The sequence below is a fragment of the Schistocerca piceifrons genome, chromosome 5 (genome assembly GCF_021461385.2).
Source record: "Schistocerca piceifrons isolate TAMUIC-IGC-003096 chromosome 5, iqSchPice1.1, whole genome shotgun sequence".
Classification (NCBI taxonomy): Eukaryota; Metazoa; Arthropoda; class Insecta; order Orthoptera; family Acrididae; genus Schistocerca; species Schistocerca piceifrons.
The window spans coordinates 475154829-475175677 of NC_060142.1; the positions used below are offsets into that span (position 1 = coordinate 475154829).

General features: G+C 40.2%; 1 protein-coding gene across 2 annotated transcripts in view; it reads left to right on the plus strand.

Annotated features, from left to right (window-relative positions):
- The window catches only part of LOC124798288 (structural maintenance of chromosomes protein 6), a 218138-nt gene that overhangs the window by 75429 nt on the left and 121860 nt on the right, over positions 1-20849 (plus strand). For both annotated transcript variants that reach the window (XM_047261615.1, XM_047261614.1), the window contains 2 exons: positions 10560-10679; positions 10767-10897. In XM_047261615.1, coding sequence (XP_047117571.1) covers positions 10560-10679; positions 10767-10897 — 251 coding nt within the window. The remainder of the gene's footprint in view (positions 1-10559; positions 10680-10766; positions 10898-20849) is intronic.

The window sequence follows — 20849 nt, forward strand, 5'->3', positions numbered from 1 at the left end:
TTATGAACAGTCCAAGCTTAAATTTATTTTCAATTTTTACTGTATACATGATTTTATAAAAATAGTAAATAGGTAATAATTGTTTATTAAAATCCATGATCAGAAACTCTGGTACTGACGATGTTTTTTTTGCTTGGTAATCTCAAATGATGAGCTTGGTAAAGAATTAGCTATAGTGAAGTCAGTGTGAGTTGATCTGTGACAGTTACATTGGGCTGACTGTGGCCACCTAATGGGCCTACCTGAACCAATAAAATAACATGATTTTATACATGTCTTTATAGCAATGGTTCAGTGTTATCGCAGGTCTGTAGTCGGCTGCAGTTTTTACCTGCAGAGATTAGTGCTTCACAGTTGAAAGCTGCCAACAGCACTGTGAGCTGCCAGGAATCGTCCTTCACCGACTCAGCTGTAGGAGCATGCATTAGCAAAAAGTGAAATTAAATTTTGGAACATGTATACACATTGTAGTTATGTCTGATGCAAGCTGTTAAGAATTAGGCTCTCATGCTGTTGTGTCTCCAAATTCAAAAGAAAAAACAGATATACATTATGGAAACAGCTGTAACAAAATAATTGTTCTACTTGTGTTTTCTTGAAAACTTTTCTCAAAACCTTTTAATCCTCAAAATCAAATAGTTTTCTGATTGGTGTATTGTTGATTGTTGTAACATCTAGAATAGACTGTTCCACTGCTGTCCCATGGAGCAACCATGCCCGTGTCTGCTCCTCAATGCACTCATTGGCAGGTGCAGGTAGTGTAGGCTACGTGTCAGAAGGTTGTATTGCATGTGTTCTGCACATGTACGAGCTGTTTAGACACCCCTGTTAGGCCAGTGGAGTATGATCATGTATGCTGCAGCCTGGCTGGATGACTGCTATAGGTCATCATGTTGCCACCTGTTCCTGTGACCAAATGGCTGTCTGCGAGTAGCCTTTGAGTTGGAACAGGCCGATGTAGACCTCTTAAAGTGCTAATTGTTTTGTAAGAATGCTCTGTTGTTGGGACACATTGTGGTGCACAACTGCCTCAGTTTACTTTTGGTGTATTTGTTTACAGTCTTTCCTACAAGTTCTGTATTAGCCACATGTAAACTAAAAACTAACTTAAAGAGTATCTTTACATCCAGCTTCACCTAAGTTTTGCTAATACAGTGTTTAGTGTAGATGGAGGCCAGGAGGATTACTATTTTGAATGAATCTCTGTTTAATGATTCAGAGAATCTGATGTTAAGCAACACGATCCAAATGACAGAGGTTGTAGAAAAGCCATTGAAATTCAGCATGTTGTGTATAGCAGCATATTTTGTCACTAGATAGTTATCTCTGATCTCGGTCACATTTTGGTGGTAGCCATTCATTGGAGTGGACAGCTGATCGGTAGTTATACTCACACGCAACGCTGGACAGAAATCACAGCAGGGTTGGTTATGACATGACTACCTTCACAGGTAGCCCTGGCTCTGATAGGATAGGATAGGAAAGCCTGTGACAGATCTGAAGCAGGATGTGCCAGGTGGGTGAATCGACAGGTCTCGCACCTAGACAAGAGCTTGGGAGTAGGTGTCGCATAAAGCTGGACAAGGGTAATGCATAGATTGGGTGGGATGTGGAATGGGTGGGAAGGATTGCATGTAGGATGTTTTTCATTTCCGTGCCCATGCCAGATGAATGACCATCACCAAAGTGTGACCAAGAGCAGATTTGTCCACCCAATAGCAGAATACACTGCTGAGCATGACATGCTTGATTTTAATGACTGGTTCACAATGTCAGGTTCTATGATTACACTGATGAGAGCTTGCAACACACCCTTCAGTCTCATAATTCTCGTGGCCTCAATCTCCTCCCGACCCTGCTCCTCACCTACCAAGACTCCTTCCCCGTGACCCTAACTTCATTTATCCTGCACCGATACCCTCTTGCTAAAGTCTCCCTCTTCATCAGTCCTATCCTTTCCTCCCAGTACACTCTTCCAAGGGGTCAGGAGTGGGAGTGGCATAGGGATGGATCATGTGTAGGTTTGGTGGATGACAGAACACCACTTTAGGAGGGATGGGAAGGATCATTCATAGGATGACCTTCATTTCTGGACATGGTAATAGGTACTGTAACCTTGGTGAAGGAAATGGTGTAGTTGCTCCTGTCTGAGGTGATGTTAAGTGATGTGGGGGGGGTCACCTTTGTAGCTGATTCTTGGTGATGGGAAGATTGGGAATATGTGCAGATATGGCATGGGAAATCTGTTCGTGGACTATGTCTGGGGGGGAAGTGCCTGTTTGTAAGAGCTCTCATGGGATCTTCAGCATACTGGGCAAGGGAATTCCCATTACTACAGATATGCCATCCAAATGTGACCAGGCTGTGTGGTAATTATTTTTTATTTTGGAAGGGGTGAAAGCTGTCAAAATGCTAGTACTTTTGGCAGTTAGTTGGTTTAATATGACAGAGCCATTAGAAAGGTGGAGGACAACATCCAGGAAGGTGGCATGTTGGGCTAAAACGGCCAGGTGAAGTGGGCAGGAGAAGTGTTGAGGTTGTGGGGGAATGAGCATAGAGTGCCTTGGCCCTTTTTATGGACTATCTGGCAGAAACCTTCCTAGCCTATTGCAACAAGCTCTTTGTATGATTCAGTTTCGTTGATGATATATACATGGTCTGGGCTCAGGGCCAAGACACCATATTTTTATAAATCCACCACTTCAACATGCAGTCCTCCTCAGCCCAACATGCCACCTTCCTTTACTTTGTCCTCCACCTCTTTGATGGTTCCATCCACTCCTTTCTACATATTAAACCCACTAACCATCAACAGTACCCACATTTGGCAGCTGTCACCCCTTCCACACCAAAAAATAACTTCTACACAGTCTGGCCACTCATGGCTAGCATATCTGCAGTGACAAGAATTGCCTTGTCCAGTATGCTGACAGTCTCCCAAGGGCTTTCACCAATGGACACTATCCTCCCCTCTGCCCCTCTCCAAACTTAGTTCACCTAGTACACAGGTATCCCGTACCATATCCTCAAACACTCCTAATCCTCCAACTACTCCCAAGGATCAGCTTTAAAGTAGTGCTCCCCATGTCAACTAATATTAAATTGGACCAAAGCAACTGAAACATATATTTTGCCATGGTTTGAGCTACATCTGTCATCATGCCCTGAAATGAAGGACATCCTACCCAAGATCCTTCCCACTCATCCTAAAATGTTATTCTGTCACCCATCCAACCTACACAACACCCTGGTTGACCTCTATGCCAGTCCCACTACAAACATTTTGCCCAGGGATCATACCCTGTGGAGGACCCAGTTACATCATCCATCCAGCACTTCCTACTCCAGTCCTATCAGTGGTTTATCCTATCCCATCGAAGTTGGGTCCCCTGTGAAAGCAGTTATGTCATGTACTAACTCTATTGCAATCACAGCTTACCTTTTTGTGTTGGCATGACAACCAATCAGATGTCAACCAAGATACTGGCCTTGCCAAACTGTGAACAAGAACAGAGTTGACCACCCAGTGGCACAACACACTGAATACAAAATACTCACCGAGTGAGGAGGCGCAGTGGTTAGCGCACTGGACTCGCATTCGGGAGGACGACGGTTCAATCATGTGTCCGGCCATCCTGATTTAGGTTTTCTGTGATTTCCCTAAATTGTTCCAGGCAAATGCCGGGATGGTTCCTTTGAAAGGGCATGGCCAACCTCCTTCACCATCCTTCCCTAATCCGATGAGACTGATGACCTCGCTGTTTGGTCTCTTCCTCCAAACAACCCAACCCAACAAAACACTCGAGTACAAAGGCTGTTTTGCAGTGCATGCCATCTGGATCCTTCCCTCAAGCACTAGATTTTTCTGAATTACGTAGAAAGATGTGATCCTTGTGACACATCCTTCGTTCCTGTTATGCCCTGGGCCTCAGTCTCCACTAACTTCCTGTCCCAACACCTTCTACCCAACAGTTTCCCTTTTCTCTTCTTGTCAGCCCCTCCCAACACACACTTCCATGTCATCTTAACAGTGTGCCACCCGGACAGCTCCAGTGCCCGTGAATCACATGCCTAGCCCATGCACTCGCACCTTTCCCTCCCGCATTCCTAGTCAGCACACCTGCTGCCTCCCTACGAACCACTGACTGCCCATTTCCAACACCTCTTTCTATTTCCCACCCTTATCTCCATCCATCCACCCCACCTAATATAACTCCACTCCAGCTAAGTCCAATTGGTGAACTGCAATCCTGCCATTGTGTGTCAGGTTGGTACAGTGTAGTGGCACAGGTGTGTGTGTGTGTGTGTGTGTGTGTGTGTGTGTGTGTGTGTGTGTGTGAGAGAGAGAGAGAGAGAGAGAGAGAGAGAGAGAGAGAGAGAGAGGGGGGGGGTGGGGGTGGGGGGTGGGGGCACACACTCGTCAAATGTTTTCTTCCGAAAGCAAGGGAGTTTTCATTGTCTTGTTTATGCCTGTCAACTGCTCATTGCTTCTGCTACTCAAAGTGTGCTCTCGTTTACTCCTAAATGATTTGCAGTCTGCCCGAACGTTATTTACTACATTTATTTATACATTTTGTTAATTGTATCTAATAAATGAAATTATTCTCTTCTCTTTTTTACCAAGCAGATGTACAAGAGCTCTACCTTTTTCTACCCTTCTTTCCACTAGTAATAATTAAGCATAATGCTGAGTAGCTCTTCACCTAATAAATATCTTTCTTATGTTTCTCAGTGTAGGAATAACTCAGAAATTTTGCATCACTGATTCTAACTTTCGATTATTATTGCTAACATGATTCTTTTATGTCAGTGAAAAGATATAAAAATTAATTATTTGTCCTTTCACACTACCAGAATTAATTTTATTCAATTATCTTTTCTCTAAGTGTGATTTCTTTAATAATTTAACACTTTATCTCATGCTCTCAAAATATGATATAATTCGTCTTTTATCCTACCAGTTACAGAAGTCAGCTCAAATCTCTTCCAGGTCAGGCGTTAGCATCTATCAGTGCTAACTCAATTACTGTGTTATGATAAATGCGAAAACTCAAGATAGCACTCTAGTAAATTAACATAGTGGTGTTCTTTGTTAATCTTAATTCCTCAGTACCACAGGTAATGAGATAGCAATTTGACTGTAAATCTGTTGAGTTTGCTACTAAAGAAGTCACACAGCACACCTGGTAACCATAAGAGTAGCTCCTATCTCGCATAAAATTTATAACTTAGCCTTCTTGGTACTCAGTTCACATGAACAGCCATCCTTCCAGTACAAACCAACAAAAACCAACGAGAATAATATTTCATAGCTTTCCAGATAAGGGTCTGTCACAGAATTACTAACTTGAACTGGAGATCAGTCAGAAATACCACGAACCAACTCTCTATCCTCTGCATCAGCTAATGATTCTTAAGATTTACTCATCAGTTAATACCTTTAATTGAAATATTTCTAACTGTAGTATCAGCAGTCATTTCTGGTTTTCCGTCACGTTTATAGATTTGTTCTGAAAAACTTTTAAAATTTTCATAACTGATCTACAGTTACAGCCGAGGGTACTAAATTGACATTATAATATTGCTTGCCCATAGCAATTTGAGGTGATTTTAGATAGCCAACTCGCCCATCTGGTCAACTCTCAATCCAAATCTCAGCGCTTTTCAAAACCCACTCTGAACTTGCATAGAAGTATGAAGCACAAAGGAACATTGTTATTGAAACTTTTAACAGTAAATATGTTGTAGATATTTGCAGTCTGTTCTCCTTGTGGTAGCCAGCTTTAATGCATGCAATGTCCATTAATCTCTATAGAGCATGCACGTCACTTGTTTTTGTCTCGTCAGTACACTGACTTAGCAAATGTCATGGGATTGTGGGGCACAGATAGCTTGGGTGTGTTGTATGCACCCCCCTCCCTTCCTGACCATCCCCATCCCCTCCCTGTGCTGACTGCAGCTGTATAAGAGACATGAGAAGTGGTTTGTGTAACATGCAGTGTCATCATGAGCCGACACCATTCGAACTGGTATGGCAATCGATGCCCGATGGATGGGAATTTCTATTTCGGCACTGGTGCAGGAATTTGGCCTCACACTTTCAACTGCATCCAGGGTGTATCATGAATGGTTGATTGAGGATGTGTTCTTCAACAATAGACAAACTACCAGCCATCCAGCTGCCTCAATGACCTTGATCAGCGGCATATGAGACAGATCATCACTAGTGACAGAAGAGCAATTGTGCAACAAATCGTGGCCCAGTTCAGCACAGGTTGTGGTAGACAAGTCTCTCAGTGGAGAGTCCATAGGGATATGGGTTCCACGGGGTATGGACACTAACACTGCACACGGGTGCCTCTGTTAACCCAACATCTTCAGGCACAATGGCTTGCATTTGTCATCAGTCACCAGGGATGGATACTGGAACAATGGCGTCACAAGATATGATTGGATGAACCTTGATTTCAATCAGATAGATTACATAATGGTAAGACAGAGATTTAGGAACCAGGTTTTAAATTGTAAGACATTTCCAGGGGCAGATGTGGACTCTGACCACAATCTATTGGTTATGACCTGTAGATTAAAACTGAAGAAACTGCAAAAAGGTGGGAATTTAAGGAGATGGGACCTGGATAAACTAAAAGAACCAGAGGTTGTACAGAGATTCAGGGAGAGCATAAGGGAGCAATTGACAGGAATGGGGGAAATACATACAGTAGAAGAATGGGTAGCTTTGAGGGATGAAGTAGTGAAGGCAGCAGAGGATCAAGTGGGTAAAAAGACGAGGGCTAGTAGAAATCCTTGGGTAACAGAAGAAATATTGAATTTAATTGATGAAAGGAGAAAATATAAAAATGCAGTAAGTGAAACAGGCAAAAAGGAATACAAACGTCTCAAAAATGAGATCGACAGGAAGTGCAAAATGGCTAAGCAGGGATGGCTAGAGGACAAATGTAAGGATGTAGAGGCCTATCTCACTAGGGGTAAGATAGATACCGCCTACAGGAAAATTAAAGAGACCTTTGGAGATAAGAGAACGACTTGTATGAATATCAAGAGCTCAGATGGAAACCCAGTTCTAAGCAAAGAAGGGAAAGCAGAAAGGTGGAAGGAGTATATAGAGGGTCTATACAAGGGCGATGTACTTGAGGACAATATTATGGAAATGGAAGAGGATGTAGATGAAGATGAAATGGGAGATATGATACTGCGTGAAGAGTTTGACAGAGCACTGAAAGACCTGAGTCGAAACAAGGCCCCCGGAGTAGACAATATTCCATTGGAACTACTGACGGCCGTGGGAGAGCCAGTCCTGACAAAACTCTACCATCTGGTGAGCAAGATGTATGAAACAGGCGAAGTACCCTCAGACTTCAAGAAGAATATAATAATTCCAATCCCAAAGAAAGCAGGTGTTGACAGATGTGAAAATTACCGAACTATCAGCTTAATAAGTCACAGCTGCAAAATACTAACACGAATTCTTTACAGACGAATGGAAAAACTAGTAGAAGCCAACCTCGGGGAAGATCAGTTTGGGTTCCGTAGAAACACTGGAACACGTGAGGCAATACTGACCTTACGACTTATCTTAGAAGAAAGATTAAGGAAAGGCAAACCTACGTTTCTAGCATTTGTAGACTTAGAGAAAGCTTTTGGCAATGTTGACTGGAATACTCTCTTTCAAATTCTAAAGGTGGCAGGGGTAAAATACAGGGAGCGAAAGGCTATTTACAATTTGTACAGAAACCAGATGGCAGTTATAAGAGTCGAGGGACATGAAAGGGAAGCAGTGGTTGGGAAGGGAGTAAGACAGGGTTGTAGCCTCTCCCCGATGTTGTTCAATCTGTATATTGAGCAAGCAGTAAAGGAAACAAAAGAAAAATTCGGAGTAGGTATTAAAATTCATGGAGAGGAAATAAAAACTTTGAGGTTCGCCGATGACATTGTAATTCTGTCAGAGACAGCAAAGGACTTGGAAGAGCAGTTGAATGGAATGGACAGTGTCTTGAAAGGAGGATATAAGATGAACATCAACAAAAGCAAAACAAGGATAATGGAATGTAGTCTAATTAAGTCGGGTGATGCGGAGGGAATTAGATTAGGAAATGAGGCACTTAAAGTAGTAAAGGAGTTTTGCTATTTGGGGAGCAAAATAACTGATGATGGTCGAAGTAGAGAGGATATAAAATGTAGACTGGCAATGGCAAGGAAAGCGTTTCTGAAGAAGAGAAATTTGTTAACATCCAGTATAGATTTACGTGTCAGGAAGTCATTTCTGAAAGTATTCGTATGGAGTGTAGCCATGTATGGAAGTGAAACATGGACGATAAATAGTTTGGACAAGAAGAGAATAGAAGCTTTCGAAATGTGGTGCTACAGAAGAATGCTGAAGATTAGATGGGTAGATCACATAACTAATGAGGAAGTATTGAATAGGATTGGGGAGAAGAGAAGTTTGTGGCACAACTTGACCAGAAGAAGGGATTGGTTGGTAGGACATGTTTTAGGCATCAACGGATCACCAATTTAGTATTGGAGGGCAGCGTGGAGGGTAAAAATCGTAGAGGGAGACCAAGAGATGAATACACTAAGCAGATTCAGAAGGATGTAGGTTGCAGTAGGTACTGGGAGATGAAAAAGCTTGCACAGGATAGAGTAGCATGGAGAGCTGCATCAAACCAGTCTCAGGACTGAAGACCACAACAACAAACAACGATGGGAGGCACCATGTGTGGTGCAGACCATATCAGTCAGTGGGTCTCTTCTGCCAAGAAGGTGTGGTTCAAGGCAGCAATGTCTGTGTTATGGTCTGGAATGCATTTTCCTGGTATGAAATGGACGCCTAGTTGTTTTGGAAGGGACTTTGAATAGTCTGCAGCATGTTGAGCTGTTTGGGAACCATCTCCACTCATTTTTTTCCTTCCTGACGGTTCTGCAGTGTTTCAAGATGATGATGTGCTCCCACATCGCTACCATGTCACCTGGGAATGCATTGAAGGTCCAAAAACTGAGATGGCCACCCCAGAACCCAGATTTGAAACCCATCAAACATATCTGGGATGCCATGGAAAGCAGGCTCTGAGCCATGGATCCTGCACCTGTGAACAGATCAGAATTGGCTGCTGCTCTGCAAACAATTTAGTGTCAGCTGCTTCCAGAGAAGAACCAGTGACATGTGGACTCTCTTCCATGGCATCTCACTGCAATCCGCAGGGTCAAAGGAGGCCCCACACGTTATTGAGTGGCTATCCTGTGACATTTGCTAAGTCAGTCTATTGGCATTTGTGACGCTTCTACCTGCTTCATATTGCTCTACACTATATAAAGTTTTTACATATGAACATACAATATATATCAAAAGTACACCAAACACACATAATAGCTTACTGCAGTGTTAGTTTTCTGCTGTAAAAGCTATCTGTATCTAAGGCTGTGCAATTACTATTCTTGTGATCCCCAAAAAACCTCCATTTTAGGCGTGTCGTAACATTTTGGTGCCATTGATGTGGAGCCCCATACTGTTGTACCTGAAATTCTACAACTCCTCATTGAATGCAGAAAGATATTATGCAATACACATGAACTTTTGTACTCTCGAGTTGAACTGTGTTTGGAAAATTTTCTTCTTTCATGTTTTGAAGCCTATGTTCACATAATTCTATGCGTTTTATCTTGTAATTCTTGCAGATAGCTTCTACTAGTTGTAGTTATTATTGGTAGAAAGAGTTTTGCATTTAAGTTCTCTGTTTGATCTGTGCATTGACTTCTTTGAGCTACTCTCAAAACACTTCCTAATTCATGCAGTGATGTCTTTTGATACGTGATCTGGCTTTTCTATTTACTTGAAGAACAATGACCTCAAATTTTACAGATGCTCTTTCTTAATCTTACTCACAATTTAAACTGCTGTACATTAGGAGCGCTCAAGTAGTAGTGGTCTATTTTAAGAAAGTATTTTGTTGCATACAGTACATGGTTTATTGAAATTCAATTTATGGTCCAGAAGCTGTAGCCATGTGAAATTGAGTCGATCCTTTTCCATCAACACATGTTACTATTTTAAACAATGGAAAATCCAGGAAGGAATGTGAAATATTATGAAAAGTATGGTTGCTACTCACCATATAGTAGAGATGCTGAGTTGCAGATAGGCCTCTCTGCGACTCAAGATCTCTGCTGTATGGTGGGTAGCAACTGTCCTTTTCATAATAAAGTGTTACTAGTTTACACGTGCAGGAGACATTTTCAGTGTGTTTTTGCACATCTCCATAGAATAAACATTTGCTCAAATTTTCAGTAGCTTCTTAAATGGTATAAAAGCACACTGAGAACATTACAACACTGGCACTTGTCTATTTGTTGGCAATACAGTCATTCTCTAATTTTGATATCTATAAAAAAATTAATTTTATTTTTTTATTTTTATTTTAATTTGTTTATTTACTTTTTATTGTATCTTGTCCATCATTAACTAGGTAATATTTATAGCAGTTTAAAAATGATGAATGACAGTTGAGTGCACTTCTGTCATGCCTTTTTACGTGTTGCAGGCAGCTGATGCTTTGAAAGCTGAAATAAAAGATCTTAAAAAGCGATGTGATTATTACAACTCCATGGCAAATCACGACAAGAAAATGCGCTTGTTGGAGAATGAACTGATGTGGTCTTTGGTTTGTATTATCAACACAGTGGATTTTTATCAAAGCGTTTTATCATCAAGCCCTGTATTAAAGTTGTCCTCCCTCTATTCTGTTCAGGCTATTCGTGAGGAAAATTTGTACAAACAACTTCAAAATGATTTACAGGCAGAAATTGCCAAATGTCCAGATATGAGGAAAGGAATAGAAAAATATCAGTCAGAAGCTGAAGAACTTGTTGACATAAATCGGTAAGTAGTTATTCAGTGTTCCTTTCATCCCTTCGTTTATTCAAAGTGTTATTAATAATTTGAAGCTACAAGTATTCCTTGTATGATCTAAATATTAGTATATCTAAAAACAAAGATGTTGTGACTTACCAAATGAAAGCGCTGGCAGGTCGATAGACACACAAACAAACACACAAAATTCAAGCTTTCGCAACCAACGGTTGCTTCGTCAGGGGCAGACAGTGTTTGTTGGTAATGAGGATCACCCTGTGGCTAAACATGCCTTGCTGCACGGCCAGCACATCTTGGCACAGTGTTACACCGTCCGGGTTATCTGGATACTTCCCACTAACACCAACCTATCCGAACTCCGGAGATGGGAACTTGCCCTTCAATATATCCTCTCTTCCCGTTGTCCACCAGGCCTCAATCTCCGCTAATTTCAAGTTGCCGCCACTCATACCTCACCTGTCTTTGAACATCATCTTTGCCTCTGCACTTCCGCCTCGACTGACATCTCTGCCCAAACTCTTTGCCTTTGAAGATATCTGCTTGTGTCTTTATATGTGTGTGTGTGTGTGTGTGTGTGTGTGAGTGAGTGTATACCCGTCCTTTTTTCCCCCTAAGGTAAGTCTTTCTGCTCCCGGGATTGGAATGACTCCTTATCCTCTCCCTTAAAACCCACATCCTTTCGTCTTTCCCTCTCCTTCCCTCTTTCCTGACGAAGCAACCGTTGGTTGTGAAAGATTGAATTTTGTGTGTATGTTTGTTTGTTTGTCTATCGACCTGCCAGCGCTTTCGTTTGGTAAGTCACATCATCTTTGTTTTTAGATATATTTTTCCCATGTGGAATGTTTCCCTCTATTATATTCATATCACTAAATATTAGTATTGTATAAATGAGGAGAATCAGAAACCAACACCACTATAAGTAATGTTTATGTGTGTGTGTGTGTGTGTGTGTGTGTGTGTGTGTGTGTGTGTGTGTGTGTGTGTGTGTGTGTGTGTTTGAGGTTTACGGGCACTAAACAGCGTGGTCATCAGCGCCCAAACGCATAAAAACAGGAACACTTGCAGTGAAGGGACTAAGACGAACAGCGAACATGGAGAACGGCTAAAAGACACAGACCTGACGTAGTTCCAAATCCTCACATACAGAGGCAAAACAAGAGGAGAAGGAACACACTAAAAAGGAAGGGAAACAAGGAAAAGAGAACAGAAACCGAAGGGAAACAAGGAGGTAATCGTGACTGGCTGACCTCTTACCTAAAACCTGGGTGAGCCAGTCACCCAGCAGCACATTAAAACCCTCTCCCTAAAATCCGAGGCAACAAATTGGACAGGACACAAAACCGTAAGACCTTAACTACAGTCGTTGCGTCATCTTGTAAAATAGAGGGCAAATCCGGTGGCAAAGTAATGTTTACTGATGTGCTGCCACTCATTGAACATCCTCAAGCAAACTGCATTGTAACATAACAGAGGCAATTAGTAAACACAGCTTTTGTTGTGAAATAATATTTAAGAAATCTCTACATTAGAAATACCCAGTATTTGTAGAGTACTGTGGTGCACATGAAACTGGTTTCAATAGCATGAGCTTTTTTCCAAGCGTAATGAAAGCATACTAATGAGTACAAATGCCAGTGTGCCGTTATTAAGAAGAGCTAAGTTGAAGTGAGCCACATACATATTGTACTTTATGAGGGAATGACTGGAGTTGTCAAGATAGAAACTTTAATGTATGAGACGATTTTTAGATAAAATATATCTTCGACTAACTTTGACCTGTGTGCCCGCTAAGGAGGGCAGACTTCAAATTTTCATTAATGTTACATTGTACATACCTCTTGCAGGAAACTTGGCCTCACAGCAAATAAAATAAGAACTGTTAAGCTTACAGTTTACTCCCAACCGCAGAAAGAAGCCAAAGTCTTCATATAACTGAAGTTTAATAACTGACACCTGCCGCCAGCCAGTGTGGCTTCAATATGGTCAGTTACATGACTAACATATTGTTGATTTTTCTGTGAATGTACACTATGTGATCAAAAGTATCCGGTCAGCCCCAAAAACATACGTTTTTCATATTAGCTGCATTGTGCTGCCATCTACTGCCAGCCTACCTCAGTAGTCATTAGACATCATGAGAGAGCAGAACGGGGCACTCTGCAGAACTCACGGACTTCGTATGTGGTCAGGTGATCAGGTGTTATTTGTGTCATACGTCTGTATGCGAGATTTCCACACTCCTAAACATCCCTAGGTCCACTGTTTCCAATGTGACATTGAAGTGGAAACGTGAAGGGACATGTGCAGTACAAAAGTGTACAGGTTGACCTCATCTTTTGACTGACAGAGACACCCGACAGTTGAAGAGGGTCGTAATTTGTAACAGGCAGACATCTATCCAGACCATCACACAGGAATTCCAAACTGCATCAGGATCCACTGCAAGTACTATGACAGTTAGGCAGGAGGTAAATGCCAAACGACGCCTCGCTTGGTGTAAGGAGTGTTAACATTGGATGATTGAACAGTGGAAATACATTGAGTGGCATGATGAATCATGCCACACAATGTGGCGATCCTATGGCAGGGTGTGGGTATGGCAAATGCCCAGTGAACGTCATCTGCCAGCATGTGTAGTGCCAACAGTAAAATTCAGAGGTGGTGGTGTTATGGTGTGGTCATGTTTTTCATGGAGTGGGCTTGCACCCCTTGTTGTTTTGCGAGGCACTACCACAGCATAGGCCTACATTGATGTTTTAAGCACCTTCTTGCTTCCAACTGTTGAAGAGCAATTAGGGGATGGCGATTGCATCTTTCAACATGATCGAGCACCTTCTCATAATGCGCAACCTGCAATGGAGTGACAATAACTTCCCTGTAATGGACTGGCATGCGCAGAGTCCTGACCTGAATCCTATAGAACATCTTTGGGATGTTTTGGAACGCTGACTTCATGCCAGACCTCACCAACCGATATCAATATCTCTCCTCAGTGCAGCACTCCATGAAGAATGGGCTGTCATTCCCCAAGAAACCTTCCAGCACCTGATTGAACATATGCCTGCAAGAGTGGAAGCTGTCATCAAAGCTAAGGGTGGGCCAACACCATATTGAATTCCAACATTAGCGATGGAGGGCGCCACAAACTTGTAAGTCATTTTCAGCCAGGTGTCTGGATACTTTTGATCACATAGTGTATTGTACATAGTTGGAAATGCCTATGACTGTCTGTCAGTGCTACCCTGGCTGTGCATCATCACCTCTCCAAGGTAGTGATAACTGGAATTATGCCCAGAACATCAGAAGACTAAATCAGTCTTTCCTTCTCATCCTGTCTGGTAAGTCTTCCCTGACCTGGAGTTCTGGGTGACTTTTCCAAACTCTCTCCATTTCCTAAACTTCACCGGTCCTTTTTCTTCATCCCTCTTTCTTCCTCTTCAACCCTTCTGCCAGAAGGAGGAGCCACTGGCTCCTCAAGATTGCAAATTTCTTAACCTTTTATATGTGTGTGCTCTCTTGCAGCCACTTGGTGAACAGATTTTTAATCTATCCAATTGCACTATATTTTCAAAAAGTGGGCACTTCAATATTTGACACAATTAAAACCAACCATCCAACTTTCAATCTTAAATTTTAACAAAATTTCTTCACTTACTGGCTTTCCAGTTGCACCAGTCACAGCCCCACTTCGATGACTCCTGTTTCTAGGAAAGAAGGAAAATGTGTTATTAACTTTTTTTTCTTGTAAAACTCCCCTTTTGTGTGATGCCAGTAGCACTACTAGAATGTAATATGACGTTCACGGGTGCTGTCTCAGTTAATTTCTTGACCATCTGTTCTAATTGTTCATCATTATATTGGTTCTTTTAACACCCTTGACTTGATTATTGTGACTTCTGAGAACAGGCTGTCTCTGTGGTTCCTCTCTGTGCCTGTCTTCGTTATTGATTGATCTCTAATTAGAATTAAGTTTGTTATAACCCCTCTATTCATCCTGCCTTTTATTATTGTTAAACACCCACAGATTTCCCCTCAATTCCTTTGCATTATTAGTTTTGCATTTATTCAGTCTGATCACTTTGTTAGGATCTTCTGCTTGTATATTTCCCAACTTTTCAATTGTGTGCAACTGCTCAAGGAAATGTAGTAGATGAGTGATCGTAGCCCAATCCACAACTAGCAGTTTCTTCCCTACCTTCTATGTTCTTGTCTAATAGGGTAAACTAAATTTGTAGCTCTAAATGTATCCACTCCATCTGTTATGGTATGGTTGTGAGCTTAACAGTTTGATTTTTGATTCCCATTCCCCCTCCCCGCACCGTCACTCCAATACTTAGCTCTAAATACACTTTAAAATCATGATCTTTCTCAAATTTGTCTAAATGTAGCATACCCCACTGGGTAACACTGCCAATTAAATGGCTGATCACATATTTTACTTTTCTCTGATCTTTTTAGATAACAAACCTACAATGCTTTCAAAAATAATACTTTTTCTTCACAACTAGAGGGTTTGACTGTGGGGAAGTGACTGTTAATGATTTACCCATTTCAAAAGTAAATCCTCCCACCATATATTATTCCTCTCGTTTTTTGTTAAAATTCATTCTAATTCACTTTTAATCTCTTATTTAATAAAAAGTTCAATGCTTCCCATAATAATACACTTCCCATCCTCTTTATGATTTAATATTGGATCCAGTTTTCCTCATACTTTTACTAAATAATTTCTTTTATATCCACTTAACATCTTTGTTTCATTCAAGAATTCAGTACATGCTTGATTTGTCAGCATGCAGTCACAGCCTATATGATGTTTAATTCAGTTAATTTAGCCTCATACTTAGTTACACAATCAACTTCCTTCAAATTATTTAATCCCTCTTGTAAAGCTTTATTTTGACACATCCGTTCACCGTTATTTGTTGGTTTGCACAGTAAATCTTTGTTTTGACACATCCATTCACCCTTATTTGTTGGCGTATACAATCTCCAGTCATCAGTCAGTAGTTTATTTCTTGGTCCTCTTCACTAAGAAAAATCCAATTTTTCAATACAACAGCTTCTTGCCATCTTCTTTCTCCAATTTCAAAATTAAATCTTTACTTGACTAAATTACCTTAATAATTATTTCAGGCTCATTTACTCAGTCACTACATATGAGCGTACACAGTGGTTGTTGTCGTAGGAACTTCAATGTGTTAGACAAATCTCTCTTTGGCTGATGTAAACCTATGTGTCTGGCTAAGGGCAGCAGGCTTCTGCCTGTCAGAATTGAATATCAGAGGTGGCTCTCATAGCAAACTTTGCTTTACAAAAGCCAAAATCAGTTGGAGCGATTAGGCTTACAGTTTACTCAAGAAGACCAAGTCTTTATATAAACAAAGGCATCTGCAATTTGGGGGGGGGGGGGAGGCAAGAGGGAGCACTTGGGCTCTCCTGGAGTCTAAGTGCAGAATTCTTATGAATTTATAGCAATGAGTGCCTGTGACTCGACTAAACTACAGATCTAACATTTCCTAACACAACTAGACTTACTATGATTTCAGCAGTTAGTGTATATTGTGAAGGCCTTTTTTTTTACACTGGAGATTTTGCTGATAACTTGGAATGGCAGTGGTTCCAGTACTCTTTTTCATTCAGAATAGTTGCAAACCTTCACAGAACTGTGGTAAAATAGTGGCTTCAATCTTTTCTCTGTCACTCGCTCGTGCAGAACTTACCAAGCTGTAGAGAGGAGTCGATTGAACACCCTGACCCAAAGACAGCACAATATACTAAGGAGAGAATTATCAGTCATTTCAGTTACAATAAATTCTATGTACTTCTTCTCAAATTTAGTTGTTGAGGGACGAGACATTTCCAAAATAACCTAATCAGTTGCACCTGAAAGTGGCAATTTTACAATTCTTCCCTGTCTTGAAAAAATTTCTGTGGGCACCCATGCATATAACTAAAGTTTATTAATGCTTTCACTGCTACAGACATGGTCTCTGCATTCCGTGCTGAGCACGGCTTTGATGTGGCTGTACTGCTTGCCAAATGCTGCTATCTGTGCTGAAAGATGGCACTCTGGCCAGTATGAAGTACGTATCGTCCAATTTTAAGAAAATTATTATTTGAAAAAATTTGATTTTTGCTCATATCAGAGCCTGATATCTTTCGTTGATAAAGGACTGAATTTCTTTTCGTTATTTGTCATAGTTACTGCACTGCATAAAATTAAGTAAAACATTCCACAAAATTTTAAAGAGTTTACACATTGTGTAAACTTTGCATGTGGTTGATTTTACCTCATACATTGTAGATAAGATATTGAAATTTTATTTAAAATTGAGAGGATAACAATATCTCGTGTTGTTTACGAATTAATGATTTTTATATCTGATGGATGGTTGTGCATGATGCACTCATTTCCGTCCCTGCATGTCATGAGTAATCGTGAACGATAACATGCAGAGAGTCACATGTGTTGTATGATAAATAATTGAAACTTATTTATTTGACAAGGTATGCAAGTAACTAGTCCGTAGCAGTGAGAAGTTGGCATGTCAATAGCACTTTCGGAAAATGCAAAGGCCACGTTCAAGCATGTCCTCAGCACCTGGGGAGTGGCAGAATATGACAAGTTAACTTACGAACTTCCAGCTTGCTGGAATAATTGTTGGTCAGCAGCTTCTGTTAATCAGAACAACGAAAAACCAGCAAAGTTGCAAATTTCACTTTTTTTATTCAGTCGATAACTAGTTTTTGGGCCAGGACCCATTTTCAAATGATTGTAACATAATCAAAAATGGTGTTTCCAAAAATGCAAAAACCATGTCAAAAATGTGCAAACAGTTACAGCGCATACAGATAACTCTGGTTTTTGATTTTTTGGAAATATCACTTTTGACTTTGAAGTTTCAGAAATACCACAATTCAGAGATACTACTTTTGACTATGTTCCGATGATTTGAAAATGGGCCTCGACCCCAAAACTAGTCATCGAGTGAATAAAAAAAGTGAAATTTGCAACTTTGGTTGGTTTTTCATTGTCCAAGTTAATTTGTCCTCGGCAGTTAGAGGGTTAACTAAAATCTGGTTCCAGCCAATGTTGTTTCAGTGTAGTCACCTACATAAATGAAGGATCATCAATTATTCTTTAATACACAATAGTTATGTGGAGGTTTTGTAGTCCTAAATTATCTTCTGTGAATATAATATCCCATATTTTCAGGTCTTCTTGTCATAGTTCACAGCAGCGTGAAAACGGGGCTATAAAATGCATTCCACCTGTTTGTCACTGATACCTTCACTGTGCAACAACGGGGAACCTCTAAGAGTTTTATCCAAACAAACTACCAACAGTAGCTGTTCTAATATAAAATCGTCCAACGTTAACTACTAAAAATAAATCTGAACATATTTACCTCAAACCACACTCAATTACATACTGCTATGATGTAATAATATGTGGTGGCATTTGGATTTTAGTTTATATTTGCGAATTGGTATGCTCATTTCCTGTCTACATGCAACTGACGACCAGCGCTTAATGTTTGTATATGTAGTGAAAAACTGAGCTGGACTTGGAGTGCCATATTGGTTTGCTTCCTATATGATATGTGGGTTATTGGAAAGTAAAAGATCTGATAGAGAAGACATAAAAGTGGTTGAAACAGAGGATGGGGATATTATATTTAGTGCTTCCTATAGTGTGCCATGGAGTGCCACTCAACAGGAAATCAAGCAGTATAAAAACATTATTTGACGCAGATCTTACTGGTGAATGCGGTATATCGATATGCATATTCTTTTAACCTAAAATAGTACACAATATGGAAGAGTATCAGAAAGTATCTTTATGCATTTAGTTTTTCTGCTAGTAGCACTGAGAATCTAACTCAGTTTTCCACTATGGAATAATGACAATATTATGAAAACGATAGTTGCCACTCACCTCATAACAGAGATACTAGAGTCATTTTCTCAATTTGACTTGGTTCTTCAATTTTGCGACAGTGGCTTTTGTACTTGTCAGTATACTGTCGTGTAGCTTGGCACAAGACACATTCTAATGAAACTGGTTTTGTGTGTACCAAAGCACACTTCAAAATACTAGGCATCTATGAATACTGTAATGTAAAGATTTATCAGATATTTCATAAAGACAGTTTTGGTTACATTGTAATGCAGATCACCTGAGGATGTTCCATGAGTGTAATCTGTTGCATCGATTAAAACATGTCTCAATAGCTATTCACAGTGCAGGAAAACTCAGGGAAAAGCATATGACTGTTCACACATCTTTCAAACCCTTAAGATCAATTGAACACAGTGAACACACTTAATGCTCATTTGTGACATCTGTGATATTGAGTGATAGAACATGCCAGAATTTCTTGCAAGAATGATTAATTATGAAAATGATTGCTTCAGAGTTCTCGCTTTGGCTGCTTAGCAGTGAGCACACAGGACATGGATATGCTGATATAGATTACCTTTCTAAAATAGGGCCCAGTTTTATGAATGTCTTCCTCAAATCAGGTCATAGGGTTCATTCCAATGAAAGAGCCTTTTGTTTTTCACCTGATGAAGATATCATTTCAGAATAAGCACATATATATTTCTATTTATTTACTTTTTTCAGTATTGATATTTCAAAGGTTTGGTGTGAGAACTGATACACAGTGAAATCGCGTGGGAATAATTCTGAGCTATTAACTATATAGCATGGGGCATGCACATGCATTTTATTTTAATATACATTTTGTACATGCATTATACTTGCATGACTTGATTCTTTAAGCACATTTCTGTTTGAAAACCTTTTTGTATATGTATATGACTATGAAACTCTCTTCAGAAAAGACTATCGTACTGTATCCTTTATGTGAAAGAGCTGTTCAGTTTGATGCACAGACCGCAAAGTTAATCTCAAGATAGCAATGATGTATAACTTTGTTTTAGATTCCTCTTGTAATTGTTTTGATTATGTCTCACATTCTATACCTTTCATTTTTATGTGAATATTTAATTTGACATCAATATAATGGAAGGAAACATTCCACGTGGGAAAAATTATATATAAAAACAAAGATGAGGTGACTTACCGAACAAAAGCGCTGGCAGGTCGATAGACACACAAACAAACACAAACACACACACAAAATTCAAGCTTTCGCAACAAACTGTTGCCTCATCAGGAAAGAGGTAAGGAGAGGGGAAGACGAAAGGAAGTGGGTTTTAAAGGAGAGGGTAAGGAGTCATTCCAATCCCGGGAGCGGAAAGACTTACCTTAGGGGGAAAAAAGGACAGGTATACACTCGCACACACGCACATATCCATCCACACATACAGACACAAGCAGACATATTTAAATATGTCTGCTTGTGTCTGTATGTGTGGATGGATATGTGCGTGTGTGCGAGTGTATACCTGTCCTTTTTTCCCCCTAAGGTAAGTCTTTCCGCTCCCGGGATTGGAATGACTCCTTACCCTCTCCTTTAAAACCCACTTCCTTTCGTCTTCCCCTCTCCTTACCTCTTTCCTGATGAGGCAACAGTTTGTTGCGAAAGCTTGAATTTTGTGTGTGTGTTTGTGTTTGTTTGTGTGTCTATCGACCTGCCAGCGCTTTTGTTCGGTAAGTCACCTCATCTTTGTTTTTATATATAATATTTAATTTGACAGTTTCATATGTCAAAAAACTGTGAAATTCATCTCTTAAAAATATTTTTTGACAGTGAGTACTAAATAAAGATATCCTGAAGAATTTGTTCTATCCTTTTGTTATAATAATTTCCCTTTTAAGAAGTAGCAGCTATTTACAGCAGTTTAGTTTTGCTCTGTTTCCATTTTTCTTTGAATTTATTTGGTTGCACTTTCATTCTGATCTAGTCTTCTCTGCAAACGAGAAGGGTTATTTTCTATAGCTGTAGCACACATTCTTAGAAGTCAGTATATTTTGATTTGGTAACAA